At 41.1% G+C, this 27466-nt stretch overlaps 1 protein-coding gene across 2 annotated transcripts; it reads right to left on the bottom strand.

Moving 5' to 3' along the window:
* Positions 1 to 1452: 1452 nt before the first annotated feature.
* GINS4 (GINS complex subunit 4) lies at positions 1453 to 20916 on the bottom strand. 2 transcript variants are annotated; one of them, XM_055144181.1, is made up of 8 exons: positions 20745 to 20916; positions 20012 to 20107; positions 13923 to 14009; positions 12001 to 12114; positions 7951 to 8048; positions 7700 to 7788; positions 4129 to 4219; positions 1453 to 3856 (listed from the first exon to the last, which is right to left on the bottom strand). In XM_055144181.1, the coding sequence occupies exons 2-8, from the start codon at positions 20105 to 20107 to the stop codon at positions 3760 to 3762; spliced, it is 672 nt and encodes a 223-aa protein (XP_055000156.1). In that variant the 5' UTR covers positions 20745 to 20916; the 3' UTR covers positions 1453 to 3759. The 2 variants fall into 2 exon arrangements, with proteins under 2 accessions (XP_055000156.1, XP_004606904.1); XM_004606847.2 differs by having other exon boundaries at positions 20012 to 20112.
* Between the last annotated feature and the right edge of the window lie 6550 nt (positions 20917 to 27466).

The following is a 27466-nucleotide window of genomic DNA, read 5'->3' on the forward strand; positions in this document are numbered from 1 at the left end:
ACACTGATAGATAGTCAAAGAATATTAATTCCTTCTCTCCCTTCCCTTTATGCAGGTACTGGGTAGCCACGGGAGATTTTTGAAGAGTGAGAGTAAAACGGTAAGAATAATGCTTGAGAAAAATGACACATTTAAGAGATAGTAACAGGAGGAGCAACCTTAGGTCTTCAAAAATTCACATTTGACCTATAAATAATTTTGAGTCCCAAGAAGAATCTCATGAAAGAGGCTTTAAATATTTCCCATGTGCTATTTTGCACTTAAAGCATTACCTTTCAACCCTTTTGGCCATTGCTATTAAAACTTGTATTTTTCTGAGCCGAACAATCTTGTATTTTCTGATTTATACTTATGGAATCTTCTCTGGATTCACTGTAAACTCCCCTTGGGCAAAAGCAGTATTTACTTGTGGTCTTATTATCATAAAACTAGTAGAATTGGACAAGAAGAAAAGTTTAAATAAATGGATGCTGAATTGATTTTGAATAGCATTCCTTGTCTTAAAATGTTAGAAGCAGGGTGGTAAACAGATAATGATTTGCTCAAAGCAGAAAATATTCTGGTAAGAAAAATGCGATTTCCTCTAAAGTTATGTGAATAATAGTGGTTACTCCTTCAAAGGAATATTTCTGAATACTTGAACTACTCCAGTGATGCTATCACTGCCCAAAACATCTGGGGACTTCACTTCCCTTTCACATTAGCAAAGAGATGGACTCTGGGGCTGGAGCAATAGCACAGCAGGTAGGGCGTTTGCCCTGCACGCGGCCAACCCCGGTTCGATTCCCAGCAACCCATATGGTCCCCCAGCACTGCCAGGAATAATTCCTGAGTGCAGAGCCAGGAGTAACCCTTGTGCACTGTTGGGTGTGACCCAAAAAGTAAAAAAAAAAAAAAAAAAAAAAAAAAAAAAAAAGATGGACTCGAGCTCTGGGCTCATTAGGATTTTAATCCCATCTCCTCTACATAATAAATACCTTTCACAGATATTAAGCGAATTGTTTTTCCTTTTTTGGGGGCCACATCTTGTGATGCTCAGATTCCTGGTTTAGGAATCACTCCTGATGGTGTTTGGGGACCATATGGGATGCTGGGGATTGAACCCAGGTTGGCCATGTGCAAGACAAATGCCCTACCTGCTGTACTACATGGGAATTCCAGTTCCCATGAATTGTTTTCTTAGTTATAAAATGAGGATATCAATACTTCCTAACTTGTAAATATGTAAAAAAAAATTAAACTTATGTGTGTATATATATAAGGAGAAAGTATTGATTCATATAGACTGGGTATACAATGAGCATCATAAATATATTTTATATCATTTACTCAAAGGGGAAAACAGAAATAATGTTAATAAATGTTAAGGTTAAAATGAGGATCTGACCTTATTTTCTACAGGACAAAATTAATTTGCATTGTCAGCAGAGTAATCATTGGCATAGCATAGCAAATATAAATATTACATTTCTATCAGTTTCCCATAAACTTCTACCCATATAAAATTGTAAATACCCTATTTAAACTCTAGCACCACTATGTAAACTCTTTTATTGGCCTCGCTTCAGAGACCCATAAATATATCTCAAAAGAGATCAAAAGTCGCAGTTAATCTGGAACCTATATAAGGCTTAACAGACTGGGGCAGACTGTAGAGGAGTGGGTTTGCTGGGGCCCACCCAGAGCTCCCGGAAGCCCCTTGTTCCCACAATCCAAAATCACTGCTGTTCCCCTACAGACTCTACTGTCTTGGGACAGACCTCACTGAGCTATTTATCTGCTGAAAATTTGGGTAAGCAGGTTTTGTGACTGAAATCTCCAGGCTCTCTCGGGGTCAGGATGGGTTCTCTCCCCACCTCCCTGTACCTCCAAAAGCCTCAGCAGTCACTTCCATACCCCAAAGCCACCGCCCAGCTGAAAAAAGTAACTCAACAAAACCAATACAGGGCAGATTGCTCTCACTGGTCTGGCCCCTTGACTTTGACACTGTGGCTGGCTTTAGTAGTGACTTTTGTGCAGCCTTGCATGCACAGGACAGGACCTGGTGACTGAAGATAGAAAGATTGAGATAGACCCTTAGCTCAGCTCCTCAGGAATGCAAAAGTTTTCTGCCCCACCCCAAGATTGGAACAAGAATCTGTATCTTAGTAAGACCTCTAGGCAATCACTGTGTCTATTAAAGGAGCACTGTTGTTTGCAGATAAGAACATAATATTCCACATTCCTCTCCTAGCACTTAGCACAATGAGGGCAATGGAGAAAGCAGGTAAACAGGTGAGAAGAAAAGAAACTTCAGTCTGGTCTCAGACTTATAGTTTAACTATTTATTGTTTCCCAAGCATTTTATATTGGTCAGGCTTGTCTCTTCTCACGACCAGTGTGAAGAGAAAACGGGATCCTTGCTAAAAGAGCTCTAAGTGATCTGGTTAGGCTGCCTCTCTCATAAGTTAGCTTGTACCAGTTTCCATTTTATCCATGGTGTTCCTAGGCAGACCAACCATAAAGAGGATTTATCTGCTTTAGGGACTTTACACAAGTTGTTTACTTTGCCTAGAAAGCTCTTTTGTCTCACTCCTGATTATTTAACTCTCAGACTAACTTAATGAGATTCACTAAATTCAATAAGAACTTCTCAAATCACCCAATGTAGCTACTTCTCTGTACGACAACTGTCACCCACCATATGAGCAGGAACAGTGACTGTCTTATTCTCAATTGGTGCCATGGTGCCTTGAACTGTGTGTACTAGAACACTGTAAACTCAATACATATTTTTAAAATAAATGGTACAGGGGATAAAAATATACTAGAAAAAAAAATAAAGCACTATAAGAATGCTACAAAAACATTCTATACATTCACTTAGTTATTTTTCTTGGAAATAACAGCAATGTTACATTATTCCAACAGCTTAATCGTGTAAATGAAATCTATGGCCCTTTTGTCAAGAAAGGACACTAGATTGCAGATTGATTTTTATCATTCTTCAACGAAAGACAATCCACCCACTGTCAAATACACTCTTTCTTCAGGATTCATGCATACTCTTCATCCACAGTCAGTATCTTCCATTTCCTTTGAGAAAGTGAAAATCTTCAAAAGGAAAGATGCTACTGAGGTCACAGTATAGGACAGCTGATGATAGCACCTAAAGATGGCCAGATGGCCAAGAGGCTGGTGTGGTGAATGAAGCTCTCTGATGCAGGGCAGGCTGCAGCTTAGCAGCAGGGAGAATGTACTTCATCAGGCAATAGAAGGAAACTGGTTTCAGCCCACAGAAATGAAACTTAACAATGCTGTTGATTCTTGGTCACAGATGACAGAAATTGGTTCTAAATCTAATATCAGAAATTCTAAAAGATTAATAATGCATAGTCTATTAATTTATCAAGGAAAACCACAGCTGTTTCTTTAATCTCTATAATCTTCTCATCAGGTTACATAAACACACACCCCTTACTGAGGTCCCCCCACCCCCAACATCATCATGTCAGGGATAAAATCATAAATAGTAATGTTTTTTAATAATCTACCTTTACCCCATTTTCCTGATCTCAGAAAATATCACAAATCAGGTCTCCGATTTTCTCAGTTCACAGAAAAATAAAGCAATAGCTCCCTCTGCTGACCAAATTGAAGGAAAACTAGGAGGCTAAATGGCAAGTTAGGAATCCTGCCTTGAGCCTAAAGGATCTGCAGCATTTCGGAGCAAAGTATGAGGCTTCTGAACCTTCCATTCTTATTTATTCATTTTTGGTCCTAAATTAGCTGTACTGCTCCAGAAGCAACCAGAGGGGCAATGGTTTTATATCGGATTAAGTGCTGAGAGCCTTCCTCCAAGTCAATCACGTAGTCTCTGAAAAATGAGGAAAAAAATCAGTATGAGAGAGAAAGAGGGGGGGAAGGAGAAAGGGAGGAAGGGAAGGAGAGAGAGAGAGAGAGAGAGAGAGAGAGAGAGAGAGAGAGAGAGAGAGAGGAGAGAGAGAAGGGGAAAGAGAGAGAGAGGAGAGAGAGGGGGGGGAGAGAGAGAGAGAGAGAGAGAGAGGAGAGAGGGGGGGGGGAGAGAGAGAGAGGGGAGAGAGAGAGGAGGGAGAGAGATTTCCTATTATGAAGATACACATAACTCACCTCTGCTCATCTGATTCTGGTTCTACCAGTATGTTTTCTTGACGTTCTTTCACTCTCAGAAAGACATATGAATCCAGATCTGGTTTTGGAACTTCCAGGAAAAAAAAAATCATCAGAAAATGCTCAGCTAACAAGACCCATACAATAAAAGATTACAGAGCACTGAGGTATCCTAATATAAAAGCATTCTAAATGTGAGGGCAGGAGCCAGATTTGCAGAGATGGAGCTTCTTGGAGCTGGATGGAGCTGGCTCCTCGTAGAAACAGTACATAACCCACCATGCTTGCTCATAGAAAACTCCCATTCCACAAAAGATGAATATTGAAAATGTGAAGGTAGGGTCTTGAGAATACAGGGGATAAAGTGTATGTCTTGAATGGGGTCCCTGGTTTGATTTCCAGCACCAATGTTTAGGGGGAGCAATGCTTATGGTTCCCTAAGCACTGCTGGGTATAGCCCTAGAAGCCCCCAGCACTGTTGGCTGTAGTCCTGGAGGCCTCTGGATGCCATGAGGTATGAGAAGCATCATCTCCTTGGGTCCTTGCATGGAACCACTAGTCTCTTGGTGGGAGAAGCCTCAGAGTCTCTGAAAATTAAAAAAAATAAGTGAAATAAAGTATACAGGACAGTCTGTTTACTGTGGAGGAGACAAGAAGTTTTAACACAATTTCTCTAGATGAGATATTAACAGTGCCACGAGGAAGGCTACATTAGTGGCACATTCACTTAGTGATTCAGGAAGAAAGGCTGATAAGAGCTTTGAAGGAAAAGGTAGGACTTGAGAAGAAAAATAAACTTAAAAGAGGAAAAATAAACCTGAGATAATGGCAGGGTCTTTTGGGAAGAAAGAGTTACAAATGTAGTTAGAAAATGTATTGGGGTCAGAGAAGCAGGGCAGGGCACACCATTCATATGGCCCTCCCCGCAACATCCCCGCATGTAGAGCCAGGAGTACACCTTGAGCACAGCCGGGTATAGTCCCAAACATGCATTAGAAAGACTGGGTCATATATGGCCAACATTGAGACCAAAGAATACAGGTTTTAACTTCTAAACGGGCCCACACTGCCTGGTTTCAGCTTAAAAAAGCTATTTCCAGTCTTCCTCTTCTACCAACTGCCAATATTTCAAGGGTCCTAAACTATGCTCCTTCAGAACACTTTTCCTGAAGAAGCTCCATTATTTACTTAGTCTCCCTTAGGAAAAGGGGTTGGAACTTTAATATTTAAACACCATAATTTACAAAACTGTTCATAGTAGTTTTTCAGGTATTCAACGTTCCAATGCCAATCACACCACCGTGAGCTCCCCTCTACCAGTGGTCCCCATTTCCCACCTCTCCACTCCACCCAGCCTGCCTCCTTAGCAGGCACAAAATATTTATATTGCTTGTTACAACATGTATTTCACAACGTATTACAAAAGTCACCAAGGATTTACTGAGTTACTAGATGTTAGCTGAGCCTTCTATGTTAGGTTTTGGTTGTTGAGCTTAAAGAGAGAAGCTTCATTTGTACCTAGAACACTCTATCAATTATAGGTACCAAATGGACAACCTCAGTTCTAGGAGTCCAGTACAAGTTGAATATCTGCCTTGGGTTCCCTCATCTATAGAAGGGGGAGACAATGGTTTCTAAAGCTCTGTTGGAATCCCCAAGGCTGAGCCAGGATTCTGGGTCTGCCAGAGATCCCACTTTTTCATAGCCAGATGGCCCACTGGAAAGCTATTTTGTTCCAGGAAACTCAGCTGTAATTTCTTTTTTTTTTCTTTTTGGATCACACCTGGCAATGCACAGGGGTTACTCCTGGCTCTGCACTCAGGAATTACCCCTGGCAGTGCTCGGGGACCATATGGGATGCTGAGAATCAAACCCGGGTCGGCTGCGTGGAAGGCAAATGCCCTACCCGCTGTGCTATCGCTCCAGCCCCTCAGCTGTAATTTCAAATCCTCTACAATGCTCCATAATGATCTAGAGGTCCAAAGGGTATGCTAAGCAAGCAAAATCTGTGCTAAGCAAGACTAATTTTCTAGGGTAGGCTTGGTCTCCTGTATGGTTCCTGTTTCTAAAGGGAAAACGGTGGGGTGAGTTTTATTTGGAGTCGTCCACTAACACCAAACAGAAGCTCTGAGACAATGACTTAAAGTTCAGTTCCAGGAATACAGATGCATACCCAACAATAGCTTCTTGGGATATGACAGCATGGGCATCTATTAGGGATTACGGTCCCTGCTATTTTTTCTGTTCTAAGGTGAAAACAAACGTGGCCGAACTGGGCTTTTAGTGGTCCTCAAGGTTTACCAAAATGACCAAGTCAGAGTTCCACAAATCTGGTATGGGGTTCACTTGCTATTATCCTAGTATTGTATAGCCTACAAGATTCATGCCTTGGAGCCCAAGCCTGAGTACTCAGAATGGGAACATAACTGGAGATAATGCTACAGTGCACATAGGTTCTTGTCTTTTAGAACTGAAGTAGGAGACAATAGAAAATGGCTGAATTCAGATGGAAACAGAAAGAAGAAAATAGAAAATAGAAAGAAGGCGGGAAGGGAAGAAAGCCTCCCATGGTATGAGATGGGGGGGGGGGTCCCCCTAGGCAGGATTTCAAAGTCAGAAACATTTTTCTTTTGATGTATCACGCCCTCCCCAAGCCCTAACACTGCTGACCATGCCCAGCAGTGCTCAGAGCTTACTCCTGGCTCTGCAGCAAGGGATCACTCTTGATGGATCAAACATTGTGCTGGGGATTAAACCTGAGTTAGCCCAATGCATGGCTGTGTGCAAGGCAAGCGACCTATCCACTAAACTACCACTCTGACCCTTTATCTTAACTGGAAGGATGGAATACTTTGCATTTCAAGTTTGCAGGATGGCTAAGATAAGGGTGAAGAGTGGAGAAGAGCAGGAATTTAAAATGATTACCGGTCATTACAATGATTAGGGCCATCCTCATAATATTCCATCTTTACTCACTGATCTAATTTGACACTCCCCCCCACCATCCATAATTTCTTCCATCCTATCATTTTCTTTTTAGCAGGAGGTTTCCACATCTGTCAGACCTGCCACATGAGGACCTATGAAGAGGCAACTAAGTTAAAATGAAGAGTTGGGGCCCTAATATAAGTAATGTCTCTACATGAAGAAACACCAAAAGAGGGCCTACCTACAGGTTGAGGACAGTTTTCAGAGGAAACCACTCCTACCAGCATTTTACTCACAGACTTCTAGACTCTAGATCTGGGAGAAAATAAGTATCTGTGGTTTTATTCATTCGGTCTGAATTCTACAACACCTGGACAACCAATGTCTAAGCATTCTGTTTTAGCAATTCCATCTGTCATAGGATGTGTGTGGTCCAGGGCACAGCCTAGGTGGGAGATGAATTCCCGGGTCTCAGAACAACAAGTAATGCTAAAATGATTACCCTTGGCCATGTTTGATTTTAATTTAGGACACTTCTTTTTCATATCTGAATGACAACAACAAAACAAAAACAAAAATAAAAATGAAGCTGGGGTATAAATTATGGGCCCTCAGGAAGCCTGAAAGAGAATATTCTACTTACCTGACCTCAAGAGGTCAACTTTCTGTAAGTTAGGTGGCATATGCTTCAAGGCAACATTCTTTAGATAGGCCTCTGTGTTAGCCATATACCTAAAAAACAAAAATTCAGGTAATTTTAACATTATCAGTGGCAGGAATCACTAGGGCTCTCAGAGACACAGAAATAGCTCTAAGACAGGGTTCACAAACACAGGCACCAAACCTGACTCATAAAGCTGGGAAAGGCAGGTCCCACACTTACTGCTTACTCACTCTTTAGCAAAGGCAAACTCTTCAGGAGAAAGACTAGAAGGGTCTCCTTCATGGCTTGTTTTCTCCTTTTCAAGGATATGAGGAAAAAACTTCTCTATCTGTGAGGATGAAGAAAAATGATCACAAAAATATCTGTTGAGATTCAAGTAGTAAACATACTAGCTTTCTGAAATACCTGTGGTTAATCTAGAAATTGACTTTAGACATGGCAAGATGTCTTTTTCTAATAATAAGACGCCCCCTACTCTAGACTTTAAAGCTTTTTTTTTTAAAGAACCAAGAAGAGCTCTAAAAAAGAGCACAATTTTAAAAGGATGAAAGGTTTTTATGAAGAAGAATCTGAAAATATAGTTGTAAATGTTATTTGAGAGGAAAAGAAGGGGGATAACTTTTTTATATACCGTACAGAAGGATCTATCACACACACACACACACACACACACACACACACACACTGGAAAAACAGAATATATCAGAATATACATGGACATAAGAGAACAATTCTAAAAATAAAATTTTTGGTGACAAATTAGTGACATCTATAAAAATAGATTTCAGAATAAGGTGAAATTGGGAAAAATAGTAACAAAAAAAGAAAAAGCTGTTCAGTCTCAAAAGATGTGTGATTAGGAACTGGGAAGGAATTGGGCTGTTGTTTGGAGTCAGTGCAGTCTGGTTATTTCAAAGGTCCCTACAAGTAGAAATATAAAGGTTATGGGGAACTGAAGATCAAGACAAGTTAATTCTTTTTGGTTTTGTTTTAGGGTTTATATCTGGCAATGCTCAGGGCTTACTCCTGGCTCTGTTCTTAAAGATCATTCCTGGTGATGCTTGGGGGCCATATGTGGTGCTGAGGAGCAAACCAAATAGCTACGTGCCAGGCAAACATCTGACTCCCTGTACTATTTCTTTGGCCTCAGATATGCACTCTAAATAATTAGTTGTGACTTTAAAATTTTTTTTATTTTTTGCCTTTTGGGTCACACCTGGGGTTACTCCTGGCTTTGCACTCAGGATTATTCCTGGCACTGCTCAGGGGACCATATGGGATGCTGGCAAACGCCTTACCCACTGTGCTATTACTCCAGCGCCTGTGGCATTTATTATTAAGAAAATCATTTAAGAGATGGTTTACAGGCTGGAGATATAGTTTAGTAGGCAAGTAGTCACTTTTGAGACACAGTCTGTAGTTTCATTTTTTAAGTTAGATGGCTACTGTTGAGAGTCAAGTACCGTGGTCTATTTGACAATAATGTGCTAAGATACAAACTTTTAATTTTTTAATTTTATTTTTTAGCATTTTATTTTAGTACTCGTCTATGGCCAATCCTGTTTTCAGAATACAATGTGCTACAAACTGCAAACCTAGGGCTATATGATACTCTTTGTTAAACAAAGAACAGATTCAAAATGCAGATGTTGGGGGCTGGAGTGATAGCACAGCGGGTAGGGTGTTTGCCTTGCATGCGGCCGATCCGGATTCGATTCCCAGCATCCCATATGGTCCCCTGAACACCGCCAGGGGTAATTCCTGAGTGCAGAGCCAGGAATGAGCCCTGTGCACCACCAGGTGTGACCCAAAAAAGCAAAAAAAAAAAAAAAAAATGCAGATGTTAATGTATTGGGAAATCTCTGGTAGATGAATTATTATTGGATTAGTCCTATTAAAGAACTAGATAAAATCTTAGATGTCAAAGTTTAAAAAAATGGCTAAAGCACGGTGACAAATCAGGATCCAGGGGCCAGGGCAACAGCTCAAGATAGTATGTAAAAGTCTAAGAGGAAAAATGTATTAAGGAAGCCCTATCCTTTTAGATAAAAATCAAGCCACACATGCTGGCAGAAATACCTCTGGACTTAATTACTAAAATACCAGAATTCCAAAACCGCACGGCCACTTTTGTGGCGTGCAACATCATATGCTCTTTGTTATCAGCAATAGAAAACAAATGATCTAATGATGCCTTTTTGACAGGTCTGATTGTTGGGGGAAAAACTCCAAATAATAATAGTGGGTCTTCTGTCAAAAACTGAATGCAATCAAAGTAAAGAGAGAGTAAAGTGAAAATCATCTGCCACACAGGGAGGGTTGTGAGTGGGAGGTGAGGTATACTGGGGTTCTTGGTGGTGGAACATGTGCACTGGTGAAGGGATGGGTGTTTGATCATTGTATGACTCAGACTTAATCCTAAAAGATTTGTAACTGTTCTCACGGTGATTCAATAAATTTAAAAAAAAATAAAAATCAGGGCATATACATAGTGGATAGTGGCAAGATAGAGCAATAATGACTTAAAAAACATCAGACGAGATTCAAGTTAATGGTGAATATAGGACATTAGTGTGATCAAATGTGTGCTAATGTGATCCTGGGTGGTATCACTACCAGCTTAATAACCAGAATAAGGAGAGCAATGATCCTAATTTCTTACAAAAGTAAAAGTTCAACTGGAATATTATACTCAATAGTACATGCTATTATTTAAGGATACTAAGAAACTATAACCTCTTTTATTTTTTGAAGGGGTGAGGGCAGGTCAGTCTGTGCTCAGGGCTAACTCCTTGCTCTGCACTCAGGTATCACTTCTGGTGGGCTGTAGGAGACTGTAAATGGTGCTACGGATTAAGCCAGGCCAGTCATGTACAAGCAAGCACCCTATCACTGTAGTATCTCTCTGGCCCATAAAAAAATCATTTCTCTCCCCTTTTTTTTTGGGGGGGGGGGATGCGGCACACCAGCTGAGCTCAAAACTTACTTCTGGCTTTATATTTAGGGAATCACTTTAGGCAGTGCTTGGCGAGCCGTAAGTGGCACTGGGATTTGAATTGGGGTTTGTTGCATTCAAGGCAAATGCTTGAGCCCTTGTACTATGTCTTCAGAACAAGGAGTAAATTATTGGTTTCTTGGTTTGTTTATGGGTCATACTTGGCATGGGTTGGGGTGGTTATTTCTGAGTGGGGTTTGCTAGAGTCTCTCCACTGTGCTGAGGGGATTTATGTGGTTGGAAGAGTTAACAGAAAGACTTATGAGCTGACTCTAGATATATAAAACACTCTCATATTAAAGAGATTTGCCTTATTTGCTCTGTAATAACTAAGGAAATAAGTGGCAAAATGTAAGAAGATACCTTAAGGAAAAAATTTTCTAGGGTTAAAATAGATATAAATATAAACAATGTTATGCAATTTCTTATCTATCTTTTAAAAATTGTTGTGAGAGGGGCAGAGGAAGAGAGAGTACGGTGGGTAAGGCACTTGTCCTAATACACCTAGTCTAGGTTTGAGGGATCAGAGATAGTAAAGTGTGTAAGTCACTTGCCTTGCATGTGACTGACCTAGGCTTAATCCCTGGCACCCAACATGGTCCCCTGAGCATAGCCTGAGGCTGAACATGCAGGGTGTGACCCTCAAATGAAAACAAAAAATTTCTGTCGGGCCCATATATGGTGCTACTAGGAGGCCATCAGAGCAACACAGAACTATGCTTTAGGATCATGCTTACCTGGGGCATCCTACCTAGGGCATCCTACCACTTTTGAGACATATCCTACAATTTTATTTTTTAAGTTAGATGGCTCCTGTTGAGAGTCAAGTTCCAAAGTCTATCTGACAGTTGACAGTAATGTGTTAAGATACAAACTTTTAAGTTTTTTAATTTATTTTTATTTTTTAGCATTTTATTTATTTTAGTTCAGTAAAATGAAATTATACATTTTTTTGATCCTTTAAAACTAATTCTCTGCTAGTCATTTATTCTCTATTCAAAAAACTCAAACTCAACTCTCAATATTACATACTACAGCTGCAACACCACCATTAATACAGCAGGTAGACTGAAGACTGCCATGTCCCTGAAGGTGTGCAATACATGTCCTATCTATGCTTCTCCAGAATAATCACTTTCTGAACTTACTCCTTAGTTAAAATTGGTCCTCATTTTCATCTTTAGTTCCTACAGCCTTGCAGGCCCTGTTTAACTTCTCCCCAAGACACACAATTTGTATTAATGATTACACTGTCTTAATGCCTGCAGGTATTTCCATGTCAGACCTTCATAAGCCGAGACCGCAAGTAGCTGCTAAGGACATAGCGGATCCTCTCCATCTCCATTCTGTGGATGCTGACCTTCAGATCTTCCCTCTTGGCTCTCCTGAGATTTTCTTCCTATTCAAAGAGAAAATAATGTTTATTTAAAAATAGTTGTTCAAAGATTAAGGACCATTTCTGTTTGTTCTGTTTTGTTGGGCCACATCTAGTAGTGTTTGTGGTAACACAATCTTGGTTTCCCACATGCAAAGCATGAGATCCAGACATTTGAGCTATTTCCTTGGCCCATCATCACTGGCAAGTCTGATTACCTAAAGAGACATTTAGATCAAGGAGAATGAGAATACTCAACTTGTAAGAGTTCTTGTTTCTTTTCTTTTTTTTTTTTTTTGAGTTCTTGTTTCTTAATCATATAAATATAAGCAAATAAAATGTGCCCCCAATTTGTACCCAAGTTTACTACTACACCCGCCCCACTGCCCTGACCATTCCTATGCCTCCCAAAGGATGATTAACTTTAGGTTAACTCTGATATAAAGGGTTGAGAAAGTAAGGTTAAAATACTAGTTGATAAACTTAAAATATCAAAATTTTATTTTGATTTTCTTTAATATGGGTCTTTAATACCTGAGTATATTCCTGGGAATACATGCAATACTGGATATAGAACAGGGGGTTCGCCACATGCAAGGCAAGCACCTTAACCCTTGTACTATTTCTCCAGACTATATAATTTAATTGCATTTCAATGTTATTATAGTTTAGAACAGGATTACAATACTGTTGATGTTTATGATATCAATGTACACATTTATTGCATCCCACTGTCACCAAAGGCCCAGGACTCTCCACTATAATCTCATGTCACCTCAGCACACCCCGACCCCGACCCCCCACACACACACCCAATTCATAACATTACCCACACACAGGTATTCCACACTTGGTAATCTGAGTTTTGTTTTTTATTTTGGGGTGGCCCCCAGCAGTACTCAGGGCTTACTCCTGGCTCTATACTCAGAGGTCAATCCTGGTGGGATTTCGGAGACCATATGTAGTGCCAGGAATTGAACCCAGGTTGGCAGCTTGCAAGGCAAGTGCCTTACCTGCTGAAATGTCCTTCTATCCTCATCTGAGTATTATAACCCAAGGACAGGTGTTTGACAGATCATCCAGTATTTGTTTTTCTCCCTCTGACTTATTTTGCTTTAACATGATACCCACCGGTTCCATTCAAGTTATATAGGTATATATAAGAGACTGGAAATAACATTGGTGGGAATGTGGTGAAAAAGAAAACCTCATAAAATACCAACATTTTAATGCAACTCTGAGGCTAAGAATATTTTAAGTTTAGCTTATCACAGCTAACTGTCACAATCTCAAATGTCCATAAAGCCTAAGCAGGTTACAGTACATGAGTGAAGTGGGCAGTTAAGGATAGTGGGGGAACTGTAGAGCACAGTGAAAAGTGGGGTGGTCCTGATCATGCTTTTGTCTGTTATCCTCATGTGGAAATGCAGGGCTAATAATGATGGGTTTTAGACTTCATGGGAAGTTGACAATCAGATATTCATAGGAACTCTCATGCTTTTAAAATGTAGATAACTTATCCAATATTAAAAAATTTAAAAAGTAGGTGAAGAAAGAAAGTACAGCAAATAAAGTGTATGCCTTGAAAGTAGCTGACCCAAGTCAATCCCTGGCACACACATGGTCTCCCAGTACTACTGGTGATAATCCCTGAGCACAGAGCCAGGAGTAAGCCCTGGGCACAGCTTGGTGTGGCCTCAAAACAACAGAATACAAAGGGGAAAAGTTGATTAGGCCAAATAAAACAAATATGCTAGTAGCACAACTTGTCACTAAGTTGAAAACGTTTCTACTGTTCTTCCTTTCCTGTCCTTGAGACAGGCAACTCTTACCATGTGTTCCAGCTGTTCTATGACACATTCCACAATTTCTGATTTGCTTTCCAGAAGCTCAGGGGCAAATTTTTCATTCAGCCAAGCCTGAAAAACAATGAAAAAAACATGTGAGCATCATTCACAATGAAGCAAAATAATCCTGGAAGTCAGTACACATGCCACGAAAAAAATTACAGCTATCTACTTCCAGCAAAGAAAACTGCTTGCTTAAGTAAGTCAGAAATAGTACAGATGCTCTGAAGACAAACTTATGTTTAATAATGGCTTATCTACTTTTTTATAGTGGGGAGTCAATAATCACAATAATAATGTATTGATGTATTGATTACATAGGCTGAAATCTTAGACCCCTGTAATATTTTTGAGTGGGACCTATAAAAGGGTGTTTAAGTTAAAATTAGGTCATTCTGGACTGGAGCGATAGTATAGTGGTTAACATGTTTTCCTTGAATGTAGCCATCCCAAGTTTGATCCCTGGAACCTCATATGGTCCTCCAAGCCTACAAGAGTAATCACAGAGCCAGGAACAAGCCCTGAGCACTGGCAGGTATGGTACCCCCCCCCAAAAAAAAGTAAATTAGGTCATTCAACTGAGCCATAATTTATTCTGATTTGAAATCCTCATAAGAAAAGAAAATTTGGATATAAGCAGCCTAGAAGTAAGACAAGGCAAGGAGTGAGAAAAAAAAATGTATTGATTACAAACTTAACCAATATTATGTAAAATCCCGGCATACTTATAATAGGCTGGGATGTATCTCAATGGTGGAATAATTGTATTACATGTATGGGGCCTTGGGTTCAGTCCTCAGCATTGCAGAGGGAAAAAAAAAAGAAAGATTAAAAACATTAACTTAGGGGCTGGAGCGATAGCACAGCGGGCAGGGCGTTTGCCTTGCACGTGGCCGACCCGGGTTCTAATCCCAGCATCCCATATGGTCCCCTGAGCACCACCAGGGGTAATTCCTGAGTGAAGAGCCAGGAGTAACCCCTGTGCATTGCTGGGTGTGACCCAAAAACCAAAAAAAAAAAAAATTAACTTAAAAATAAAAGTTGGGGACAAGTGTTGGAACACTGTCTGACTGAAAAACAGTCATGAACAACTTTATAACTGTGCATCTCATGGTGATTCACTAAAGAAAAAAAAGCTGGTTAGCATGATACCTATTGCTTAGTGTTCAAACTTCTTTACCTGCTATTGGCCACCAGCGAGCAACAGTATTATTACTATGCTGTGAGACATTTTTATATAATTTTTCATTTCCGAAGATTTACAATTTTTCATTCACTATAGTATCTGAGAGTTATCCTTATTTTGCTTTGCTCATGAGAAAACATATTAATCCATCTACTAATGGCTCAGGAGTATAAAGATCACAATGGAAATGGACAGTAATCTAATAAACAGCTTTGGAATAAGAGGCCCAGATCAATCAGGCCCAAATGCTTGATATATTCCGGGAATTATGAAGGTCTAGAGAATATAAATATAAATATACACAGGTTACTTATCCTTTTTTTGTTTGGATAGACCAAATATTTTTTTCTTTTTTTTGCTTTTTTGGGTCACACACAGTGATGCTCAGGGGTTACTCCTGGCTCTGCACTCAGGAATTGTTCTGGTGGTGCTCGGGGACCATATGGGATGCTGGGAATTGAACTCGGGTGGGCCGCGTGCAAGGCAAACGCCCTACTCTCTGTGCTATGGCTCCAGCTCCCCAAATACATATTTAATGACATCATCCATGTAATGCAGACTCTTTTTGATTTACAAACACTCTTTTCAGAGGCAATACTTATCTTTTGATTAAAATAAATTTAATTTTAGCATACCTCAGGATCTCTTGCCAATCTGGATCAATTTAACCCTTAGAACTCTTGGAGTCTACTTTCCTAGTTATCACCATTAAGGTGTATTATTAAACACAGATATACCCACTGAGTATTGCTACTATCATAAATTCTTTTTTAGGCATTTAAGTCTTGTAATAGTGCTACAGATATATATATATATATATGTGTACATATATACATATAAAAACATCTGCACTTATAAGTCAGGAAGTTAACCTGTATTTCAAATTGTAGAATAAATAACATTTTTATAAATGACTTTACAAAGCAGTTTTCCTTTTAAATGATTTTATTAAATATTGCACAGGTTTACAAAATTTGTAAGCTTGCACGCTCTGCTTGGTTTTGCAAGTTTTGAACTTTGCTTAAACCATTTCTTCAGCAACTTATTTTTATCCTAGTAAATATTGCTGAAAGTCAACTTTGCAGGGGCCAGAGAGATAACACAGCAGGTAGGGTGTTTGCCTTGCATGCCATCTGACCCGGATTCAATCCCTGGCATCCTATATGGTCCCCTGAGCACCACCAGGAGTAACTCCTGAGTGCAGAGCCAGGAGGAACCCCTGAGCATAGCCAGGTATGACCCAAAAAAAACAAAATAAATAAATAATAAAGCAAATACATAAAAAAATGTCAACTTTACATACTGGTTTTTTAGCTTTTATCCATATCATTGCTGTTTTACCCACAGTGTGATAATATAATTGTGATAATATAATATGATAATTTTAATCCATTCTATTATTTCATGGTGGGGCTGGACATCACTCTGAGTAGTAGAGGACCATATGTGATGCTAGGGATTGAACCTAGCCCTCCTGTATATAAAGTATGAGCTCAGCCAATGCACTATCTTGCCAGGTTTTTTTATCTTGCCTCCATTCTATCACTGACAAATATCTGGGCTACACAAAGAACATTTTGTGCATATCTCTGACAGTAGATGAAAGTTTTGTCTAGAATAGAGGACATACAGTAGAATTCTAAGTCACAAGCTATATACACCTTCAACTTTACTAGACACTAACATTATTTTCCAGAGATGGTACCAATATACATGCCCAAAGCAGTATACAAGTGTATACACTGCTCTACATCTTTGCCAATATAGTTCACCTTTTGAATTTCTGCCATTCTCATGTGTGAAAGACATAAAGTCATAACTCACTGGGATTTAAATTTTCTTTTTCCTATGCTTATTTTGCCATTCTGGTTTCCACTTCTGCCAGAATCTGTTTGACCACACTTTTCTTAGGCAATTTGATGTGTTATGGAAACTAATCCTTTGTCAGAGGTATGTACTACAAATATTCTCCCAATTAGAAAGCTTATTTTTAACTTACCAAGGTATAATAATAGACATTCTTGGGCTAGAGAATACAGACGGTATGGTATGTGCCTTGGATATGGGTGACCCAGGTTCAATCCTCAGCACCCCATACAGTTCCCCAAATCTCACCAGGAGTGATTCCTGAATACAGCTGGATGTATGGATCGCCCTCTCACTCAACAACGACTTCTCTTTTTTTGTTTTTGGGCCATACCCAGTGGTGCTCAGGGATCACTCCTGGTCGGGCTTGGGAAACTCTATGGGGTGATGGGGATTGAACCCCGTTCAGCTACATGCAAGGCAAACGCCCTCCTCCCTGTACTATTGCTCCATCCCACCAATGACATTCTTAAATTTAATGCAGTTGAATGCAGTACATTTTATTCTTTTATGGTTTTGCAGTTTTTGATTTTTGTATAACAAGTCTCTTCTTAAGGTCTCTTAAACTGAAATCCAAAAACTAGGTCAACAGACAAATGTCAGGGTGTCTATGAATCTTCTAAAATTATATGCAAGATTTTGCATAGGTGCTTATCTATTATTCTATAAAGGCCAGAATTTTCACCAGATTTCCAAAAAAAGGTCTGTACATAGAAGTATAGTAGAAATCATTATTATTAAGAAAACATTCATGCTGATACATATTAAATATAAAAAGGATAAAAGATATAATTTAGAAAGTATCTTCCTTTGATTTTTGTCACTCATAATGGTGTATATGGAAGTAAGAATTAAAGTAACAGAATTCTGGAAAGTGACAATTAAAAGGAGGAGGCATGAATAAAGTAACAGGTGTAGAGGATGTTCTGGAGTCAAAGAGCTAGCTCAGGGGGTGTGGTGCCACCAACAGGTAAACCTGTATCTGCAGGGAGAGTGCAGCAGTGCCTTCAGGCTTCCTGACACCCCAAAATTGCTGCTGTGGCTTTGGCCAGACCCCAACAACCCGGGACCAAGTTTACCATGAAATTAAACGGCTCAAAGTTAGATATATTGGAGTCACGCCCACAAACCACCTCTGGCTTGGCTGTACAAGCTCATTTATTGGGCTTATTTCAGAAACCCACAGATAAATCTCAAAAGAGATCAATAGCTGCAGTTAAGCTTGGACTGCCCATGGCTGATCAGACTGGGGCAAAATGGAGGGGGGGCGGGTTGGTCTGTGCCCACCCAAGCAAAGCCCCCGGCAGCCGCTTGTTTCCACAATCCAAAATTGCTGCCATTCCCCTGGCCTGACTGCACCATCTCAGGATGGACCTCACTAAGATACAATCTGCTGAATATTCTGGTTTGTGAATTTTGTGACTGAACTCTCCAGGATTTCTCGGGGTTGGGATGGGTTACCTCCTCCCACCTCCCTGTACTTCCGGAAGCCTTGGCAGTCACATCCATACCCCAAAGCTGCCAACAACTGAAAAGCTATTCTAGCCTTACCGTCCCAATAAAAATATCAAATGCCCTGAACAAATACCACGACCTCTTAGCACCTGTATTGCTAACCATAATGCATTAATAGGAAAAGGAGAGAGAGCACAAAAAGGAAAGTGTCTCCCATAGAGAAAGACTGGGGAAGGGGGTGGGGAGTTGGGGGATGGTGGTGGGGAAACGGTGGACATTGGTGGTGGGAAATGTACACCGGTGGAGGGATGGGTGCTAGATCAACTAAAACCCAATTATAAAAAGCTTTGTAATGGTCTATCTCTCAGATATCCAATTAAAAAAAATTTTAAAACAAGTAATGTGGAGTTCATGCCCAATTCAATCAGCTTAATCAATGGCTAAATAAATAGCAGTACTCCTATACTAAAAAAAAAAAAAGAGCTAGCTCACATCTTCAGCTACTGTGTGATTTTGATGTGGAGTTAAAGAGCTACTTCATATTTGGGCTCTCCTGCTACAGTGTAATTCTGATCTCTAATCTTTTATTTCCTCATTTGTGAAAGAGGGATAAGTATAATGCTTGCTTAATTGGGTGGTTGTAACAGTTATTACTATTTTTAGCTAATATTCAGAGAGTATTTTTCATGTGTTAGACAAGAAGATAAGCTCTCATTTAATCTTTAGATCCTTTGAAGCAGCCACCATTATTAACTCCATTTTACAGTCAATGGATTGCTCAAAACAAAATATATAACTTATCTAAAATAATGTAAGAGTAGTCAGTATGGATGAATTTAATTCAGATATTCTGAACTGAGCAAATATTCATGAACCTACAACTTCATGATAGTAATAATAAAGAATAAAGGGCTGAGCGAGATAGTACAGTGGCTAGGGTGTTTGCCCTGCATGCAGTTGACACAGGTTCCAACATTCCATATGGCCCTCTGAATACTACCAGGAGTAACCCCTGAGCATCACTGGTATGGCCCAAAAACAAGGAAAAAAGAAAAAAGAAGATAACATGGTTACAGACACATAAATATTCAATAATAAATACACAGTGAATACCAATACACCATACTTACTTCATATGATTAAAAGGAGAAATATACAGAAATGATTTTAGAAAAGCAATGAAAATAAAGAGGACAGTTTATACAAGAAAGGATTTTCTTGTTAACCCAAGAATTCTTCAGGGAAATAGCAGATGCCACAAGGAACTAAGGCATAGCACTCACTAACCTCCACTTATAACATCTCTGCAGTGCCTGCAAACAGTAGATCCTTGCTCTGTAAACTGCTCTATTAGATAAGCCCCTTACTACTTCCACAGGATTTTTGCTTGGAAACAGGAGTTTTCTTAGAGAGGCTATACCCTTACTTCCTAGTTTTGTCTAGATGATAAGATCCAGTCCCTCACCTCTTGAATTGGGCCTTGAATTTCATTTCTGCCTTTTCTGAAATTTCCACAACTGGACTAAAGGAAAAGGCTGGAGCAAGGGGACTCTGTTGGGGTGCTTACCTGCTCCAGCTTTTCAATGAGCTCTGCAGGGGTCAGGACCACCTCCTCACTGCTCCCATCAGAGTCCTGCCCCAGCAGCTCCAGTTCTTCTGTCATCTTCTCTGAAACCAAGAAAACAATGAGAACAGAAAAACCAACCCCTACCATGTGTTCTCTGTTTATCTGTAGGAGGAGGCAACCATGTCTGAGAAGTGAAAGGTTTACGAAGGGCTGAGAGGCTTAGTCGCTGCGGCTCGGGAATCATATACTTGCATGTCCCAGTTCGCAGCAGTCACCGTTGCACACCTCGAGCTGACCATCTACCACACTGTAAGACACACCTTAGTCCCGCCAGCGGAGGCCCTTGTTTCAGGGCCCGTGTCTGTTTCAGTTGAAATGAACAGCCTGTGACACAGCTCCGGGCTGGTCCTCCTCCTACCCGGCTGGAATGATTTTTGCAGTGACTTAACTCAGCGCGGGCACCTAAACTGTTTGGGGGCCTGACCAGCGCCAGTCTTCGCCCTGAGGTCCAAAGTTGAGGGGCTGCGGGGGCCCGGGCCGACCCAAAGCTGAGGGACTGCGGGGGGCGTGGACCGACCGAAGCTGAGGGGCTGCGGGGGAGCCAGTGAGGCCCAAAGCTGAGGGGGGACCGGTGAGGCCCAAAGCTGAGGAGCTGCGGGGGCCGTCCCGCGCATCTCGGGACTCAGAGACCTTCCGCTCCGCTCCGTCGCGGGCCCCGGCACCGTCCACTCACCTGGCACCGGGCCGGCAGACGGCCACTTCGGTCACGGAGGCAGCGGGCGGCCGGCACAGCGGCTGGGGAAAGCAGCCCGGAAGCTCCAAGGCGCGCCGCGCCTCGGAACCACGAACCTGAGACTGTCTGGACGCGCCGAATGCCGGTTTCTCAGCTCCCGCGTTCCTCTCAGGAATCACCCGCCCAGGAACGACGTCACCGCGCACGGCCGAACTAACCAATCACTGCCCAGTACCCGCCCTCCTAGTCCTTCTGATTGGAGAATAGGGTTGATTCCGCCCACCCCGCGGAGCCTGGGCTGGTTCTGGCACGAGGGAGCTAGCTCAGGAGTGCTCGAGGGGGCGCTCGCCCGCTGAGGCGATGGGGAGGGGAGGGCTGGCTCACCCGATCGCGCACCAGCCCGTAGTGCGCCGGCAGAGACGCATTTACTATCAAGCCACGTCCACCTCTTGTCCATCCTTTGCTCTCACGATCCTTCTGATTTCTTCTTTTAAAAAAGTTTTTGGATAGAGCTTGCAAAGGTCACAATTTCCAGTCCTGAAGGTGACAAGGTCACTGAGGGAGGGTTATGGACACATCGGTGCGGTGCATAATTTTGTGTATCGACACCACAAGCTTTATAACTATTGTAACAACCTAAATATATATGTGAATAAAACAAAACTCCTTTATTGGTCCTTAAAACCTAGTACCAGACCACCACCAACATCATCTGGGAACCCAGGGAAATGCAGATTTTCAGGCCCTATCCGGACCTCTGAATCATGAACGGGGCGGGGGGGGGGGGGAGGGGGAGGGGGGCTCAACAGATTCTTGAGTCGTTCATTCTGATGCCAGGGAGGTTGGATAACCACTGTTGTCCTCTCAGAAACTTCATCTGTAAATTTTGACACCTCGATCAGAAAAATATTTTTTGTTAATTGACAGATTAACAATTACCTCCTAATTATAATCAAGTTCTAAAAAAAGTTACAGAGAGCTGGTGGGCATTTGTTCTGCATGCATGAGTCCCAGGTTCTACCGCTGGCACCCACATAATCTTCTGGGAACGAAACCTGAGTACCTCTTGATATGGCCCAAAAAACGAAAAATAAGTATTACAATAGAATTACAATAGAAGCTGAGGGACATCAGAAAATTTCAAAATTAAGATACATATGAAGTGTGTTTTGCAGAATGAGTTTTATTAATCACAAGTAGATTATCACTTTCAAAATTTTCTTAGCTTTTCTATGGTTTATTAATTCAACCACTTTCGGTTGTGGCAGATTGTGTTTCCATGTTTTCTTTACAATATGATGTTGATATTCTTCACTTAAGAGGTGGAGTCTCTGCTCTTGTTTCTTAAATATGGGTAGATCTTTGTAACTGTCTAGACTGAGAGAATATGGACCAAGTGATGCAACAGGACTTGAGCTGTATCATAAATATATCATAAGCTGTTCATAAACTGTATCATCATAAACTGCATAAGTGATGCAAGCTCAACCTTTCTCTTTCCTCTGCTCTCTCAAGTCATGTGTCTGTGAGTCCTGAGCTATTCTGTAGAAGTGTGGCTACTCTGAAATGCCAAGATGTAAGGTCTGTGTGGAATGGTCACACAGAGAGTCACATTAGCATACCTGGGAACTCCAACTGTTCTTCCAAATGTCTGATTTGAATGAACTCTCAGATAATTATAATTTGAATCTCAGCTAGAATGAAGGGAGCATAGTTGAGATGGCTGTACAAAACTCTGCCCAGAGAACAGAGTTGTGAGCAAAAGAGATACTGTTAGTTTAGGCTACAAATTTTGGGGTGATTTTTTTTTACTTAACATAAATAACTAGAACATTATTTTCTGAGGTTCATGAGTGCATAATTTTCATTACTGCATACTTTGTGAGTGTGTGAGTACGTATGTTTGTGTGTATGTGTGTGTATGTGTCCCTCTACCAGTGTTAGGACCAATATCAGAAATACTTGGCTAGTTAGTGCTGCTAGCTTGAGGATTTGTTGCTTGTCCTTGGGGGTCACCCTTGGTTCTAGCAGTGCTGGGGATTGAAATTGGACTTTATATGCATTCCACTCCTTTGATTCATTATCCCAACATCAATGGGTTTCATTGGCGTGGCTTGAATGATACAGATTTGAGTCCAAGCACAGATAATTTTTTTGCAGAAATACCGATTTCTTTGTTGACCAACTAACACTTTTTCGTCCTTTGGCACCCCTCCACCCCCCACTACACACACACACACACATATACACACACATGCACACACATATACACACACAGAGGCCTTATGGATATTTTGGTTTGTTTGTTGTTTTGCAATGGCAAGGATCAAATCCATGGCATCATTCATACAGGATAAATGGTCTATTACTGAGCCACATGTCTAGACCCTGTATTACTATTAAGTGAGAATAGTATACCTTCCTGAAAGCAAAGGGTTAGATCTGAATTGGAGAACTTGCTTTCTTTTCACTTCTAAGATCTTTGAACTTAACATAAGAAAAAGACACTTTCAGAAAACACTTTAAAGTAAAATGAGGGGCTGGAGCGATAGTATAGCGGGTAAGGCATTTGCCTTGCAGGCGGCCGACTCAGGTTGGATTCCCAGCATCCCATATGGTCCCCTGAGCATCGCCAGGGGTAATTCCTGAGTGCAGAGCCAGGAGTAACCCCTGTGCATCGCCGGGTGTGACCCAAAAAGAAAAAAAATGAATTTGTAGAGAAATCCTCTCTAATTGTAAAGAAGGAGATCTTAAGGAGATATATAAAAAATACATAGAAATTCCTATTGTTCTGGAGGAAATAGCACAAACTTAGGGTAAAAATATTAGGGGCCGGGGAGATCACTCAACAGACAAGAGTATATGCTTTGCTCTGGGTTTGATCACTAACTCTACATGGGAGTGATCTCCAACTGCTGGACTGATCCCCACGCACTGAGAAGAGAGTAGCTACTCTCAAATAGCACTGTGTATGGCCTCCAAACAAACACCCTCCCATACTCAAACAAACAAACAAAAAACCCCTTTGGTCAGGTGAAACTGTAAAAGTTCACGAAGAAGACATGCTAAGTCACATTGTAAGTATAAGGCAAGAACATGTGGTGTAAACTCACTGTCAAGTAGTTTAAAGTAATAATTATAACAATACTTATATAACTATATAAATAGAAAGTCCTTTTAAAATGGTTTTATGAAGAAAAATTACCTAAAAATGTTGTGATTTTTAGGAGCATGAAGTGTGACAAAATGAAAGACAAAACTTGGAGGCAAACTAAAATACAAGTGAAACAAAATTTTGTTTTTCCTTTTTGGGTCACACCCAGCGATGCTCAGGGGTTATTCCTGGCCTTGCACTCAGGAATTACTCCTGGCGGTGCTTGGGGGACCATATGGGATGCCCGGGTCGGCCGCGTGCAAGGCAAACGCCCTACCCGCTGTGCTATCGATCCGGTCCCAAAAACAAAAAATTTTTAAAGATCTTACTACCATGCTAAAAGTGACAGCACCAAGTGAAGTAACTTCTTATAAGATTGATAAATTCTCCTAAGTGTCAGATACTATTAAAAAAAAATAGAAAATCCTGCTGTCATAAACTTGTTTTAATTAATAATGACTTTTGCGTGGGCTACATTAAGCAGTGCTCAGGGATCACTCTTTGTGAGCTTTGAGGACTCACTTCCGGTCCCTCTTCACCATAGAAGGTGCCCAGGATTGAGTCTGAATTGGCTGCGTTCAAGGCACACACCCTGTTATCTTTCTAGCCTTCGTTTTGGCCTTTAATTAATTAATTTTTAAAGTAGTCATTCTTTTAATAGGGTTTCCAGGTTTTAGGCAGATTTCACACGAATTAGGATAAGATAGAAATGTTAATTTTTTTTTTTTTTTTGCTTTTTGGGTCACACTTAGCGATGCTCAGGGGTCACTCCTGGCTCTGCACTCAGGAATTACCCCAGGACGTTCTCAGGGGACCATATGGGATGGTATAGCATTCCCAGCATATGGGATGCTGGGAATTGAACTGGGGTCAGCCACATGCAAGGCAAATGACCTACCCGCTGTGCTATCACTCCAGCCCCCAAAACGTTATAAACTTTTCTTGATTAAGTGATTCATGAAGAAAAATGAGATCTTAATCAGATGTTTGTTTTCTGTTACATGTTTTCAAGTTTTGAATACCACAGAGTACTGTTATAAAATAATTTACTCTAGCTCTTTTTTTTTTCCCCTTTTTTCTTTTTGGGTCATACCCAGCGATGCTCAGGGGTTACTCCTGGCTCTGCACTCAGGAATTATTCCTGGTGGTGCTTGGGGGACCATATGAGATGCCAGGGATTGAACCCAGGTTGGCTGTATGCAAGGCAAATGCCCTACCCCCTGTACCATCACTTTGGCTTAATTTACTCTAGCTCTTGTAGGAGGATGAGATCCTTTATATTTCACTCATTTGCAGATTGAAATTGGTCATTGTAATGGTTATATTCATGAAGTTTATCCTACAACTAATCACACAATGATGGAAACCACTTTGACTTCTTTTAGTAATTGTACTACAGAACAGTCTTAAATGATATTAGGTCATAAATCTAGTTCATTTTAGTTGTTAAATATCTTTTTCATGGATGTTTATTCTTTTTCAAAGTGTTTTTAAGGAATTATACAAGGAGAAATATAGTAATAAGGACCTAAATTGTGAGGGCCCCGCCCTGTCCAGCAGGTAGGACCCTTTGTGGGGCTGAGGAGGGGACGCAGCCGAATGAACAGACGCAGAGACAGAAGAGGAGGAGAAAAGGAGAGAGAGAGAGCTTTATTCACTGGCAGCTACAGCATTTTATACTTGCCTGCTGGGAGGCAGGTAGTGGTATGCGTGCCCGGACCCCGTACAAACAGTAGTCAATCACAGATTGTGACATGTTCATCTATCATGTCAGGCATGGGTATCGGCTAGTGGAATGGTAAGGTCAGTAAGGTCAGTAACGGCGACCTTGTTAGAGAAGTTTTAATTAGGCCCCTGTTTGAGAAGTGCCAGGCTCTGTCTTACTTGAAGATAAGAGCCAGGATTGAAATATGGCTTCCTACACTAAATGAATATATTTTCCCCTTTTTAGATTCCCATACAATTTTATAAAGCAAAAACTTTTCTGAAAGTAGCACTGTAGCACTGTTGTCCCATTGTTCATTGATTTGCTCGAGCGGGCACCAGTAATGTCTCCATTGTGAGACTTGTTACTGTTTTTGGCATATCGAATATGCCACGAGTAAACTTTTGTTTTCCTTTTTGTTGTTTTTAGGCCACACCTGGTGGTGCTCAAGAGATAATAGAGGGTGCTGGGGATTCAACCCAGGCTGGCTGTGTGGCAGGCAAGTGCCCTACCTGCTGTAACATTGCTCTGGTACCTAAGTGAAACTTTAATGCATTAAAAGAAGGAATGCACTTAAAACTAAAATATTTTTTTTTTAATTTTTGGGTCACACCCGGCGATGCTCAGGGGTTACTCCTGGCTTTTGCACTCAGGAATTACTCCTGGTGGTGCTCAGGGGATATATGGGATGCTGGGAATTGAACCCAGGTCGGCCGTGTGCAAGGCAAACGCCCTACCCGCTATGCATGGCTCCAGCCCCAAAACTAAAGTATTTTCTAGATGTAGTAAAATAACTGTTAATGACCAGTCAAATGTGACTAGTTCATTTACTTTATAAATATGAATCCTTAGTAAATGTAGCATTTTGTATGATACTTACAAGTTTGGAATAGATACAGCAATAGAGACAATCTCCTTTGTTTCTACTGAGGATTGGGTTGAAGACAGAAGCATGGTACAGGGAAGGAGATACGTTAGTACACCAGGTATAAGACAAACGCTCATATTCTTTTTATTTTCATGTGGGTCACACCCAGCAGTACTCAGGGTTGATTCCTGGCTCTGTGCTTAGGGATCACTTCTGGTGAGGCTTGAGGGCCCATGAGGTGCCAGGGATCAAACCAGACTCATTTGCTTAAAAGGCAAGTGCCTTACCTGCTGTATTAACTCTCTGGCCCCTGATTTTTTCCCTGGGGGTGGGGTGGACACATGGCAGTGCTCAGGGTTTGCTCTTGGCTCTGCGCTGAGGTATCAGCCCTTTCTGTACTCAGGGGAACACACTGGGTGCTGGATATCAAACCCAGCTCAGCTGCATGCAAGGTAAGCATCCTACCTTGCTGTAAGATCCCTCAGGCCCTCTGATATTCTTCATATGGAGTTAAAAACGAAAGAAGAGAAATAGTAGAAACTGTAGAAATAGTTCAAAGGGCTACCTGCATGCTCCGTATGAGGATTCAAGTTTGATTCCCATTACTGCATGGTACCTTGAGTAGTGTCAGGAGTAGAACTGAGCACCAACAGATCTGATTCTCCCTTCAACTTCCCTCCTCCCACCAGAAAAGTGGAAAAAAAATTAAAACAAAGCACATTACTTTTTTTTTTTTTGAGTCCCAACCAGAGATGCACAGAGGTTACTCCTGACTCATGCACTCAGGAACTACCCTTGGCAGTGGTCAGGGGACCATATGGGATGCTGGGAATTGAATCCAGGTCGGCTGCATGCAAGGCAAATGCCCTACCCGTTATGCTATTGCTCCAGCCCCAAAGCACGTTACTCTTGAGAGGGTATGATTTCAGCTTCTTGTGGAAGTCATGGGAGGAACTTCATTCAGATCTTTTTTTTTTTCAATTTCTATTAAAGAG

Source organism: Sorex araneus, chromosome 1 (genome assembly GCF_027595985.1).
Source record: "Sorex araneus isolate mSorAra2 chromosome 1, mSorAra2.pri, whole genome shotgun sequence".
Taxonomy (NCBI): domain Eukaryota; kingdom Metazoa; phylum Chordata; class Mammalia; order Eulipotyphla; family Soricidae; genus Sorex; species Sorex araneus.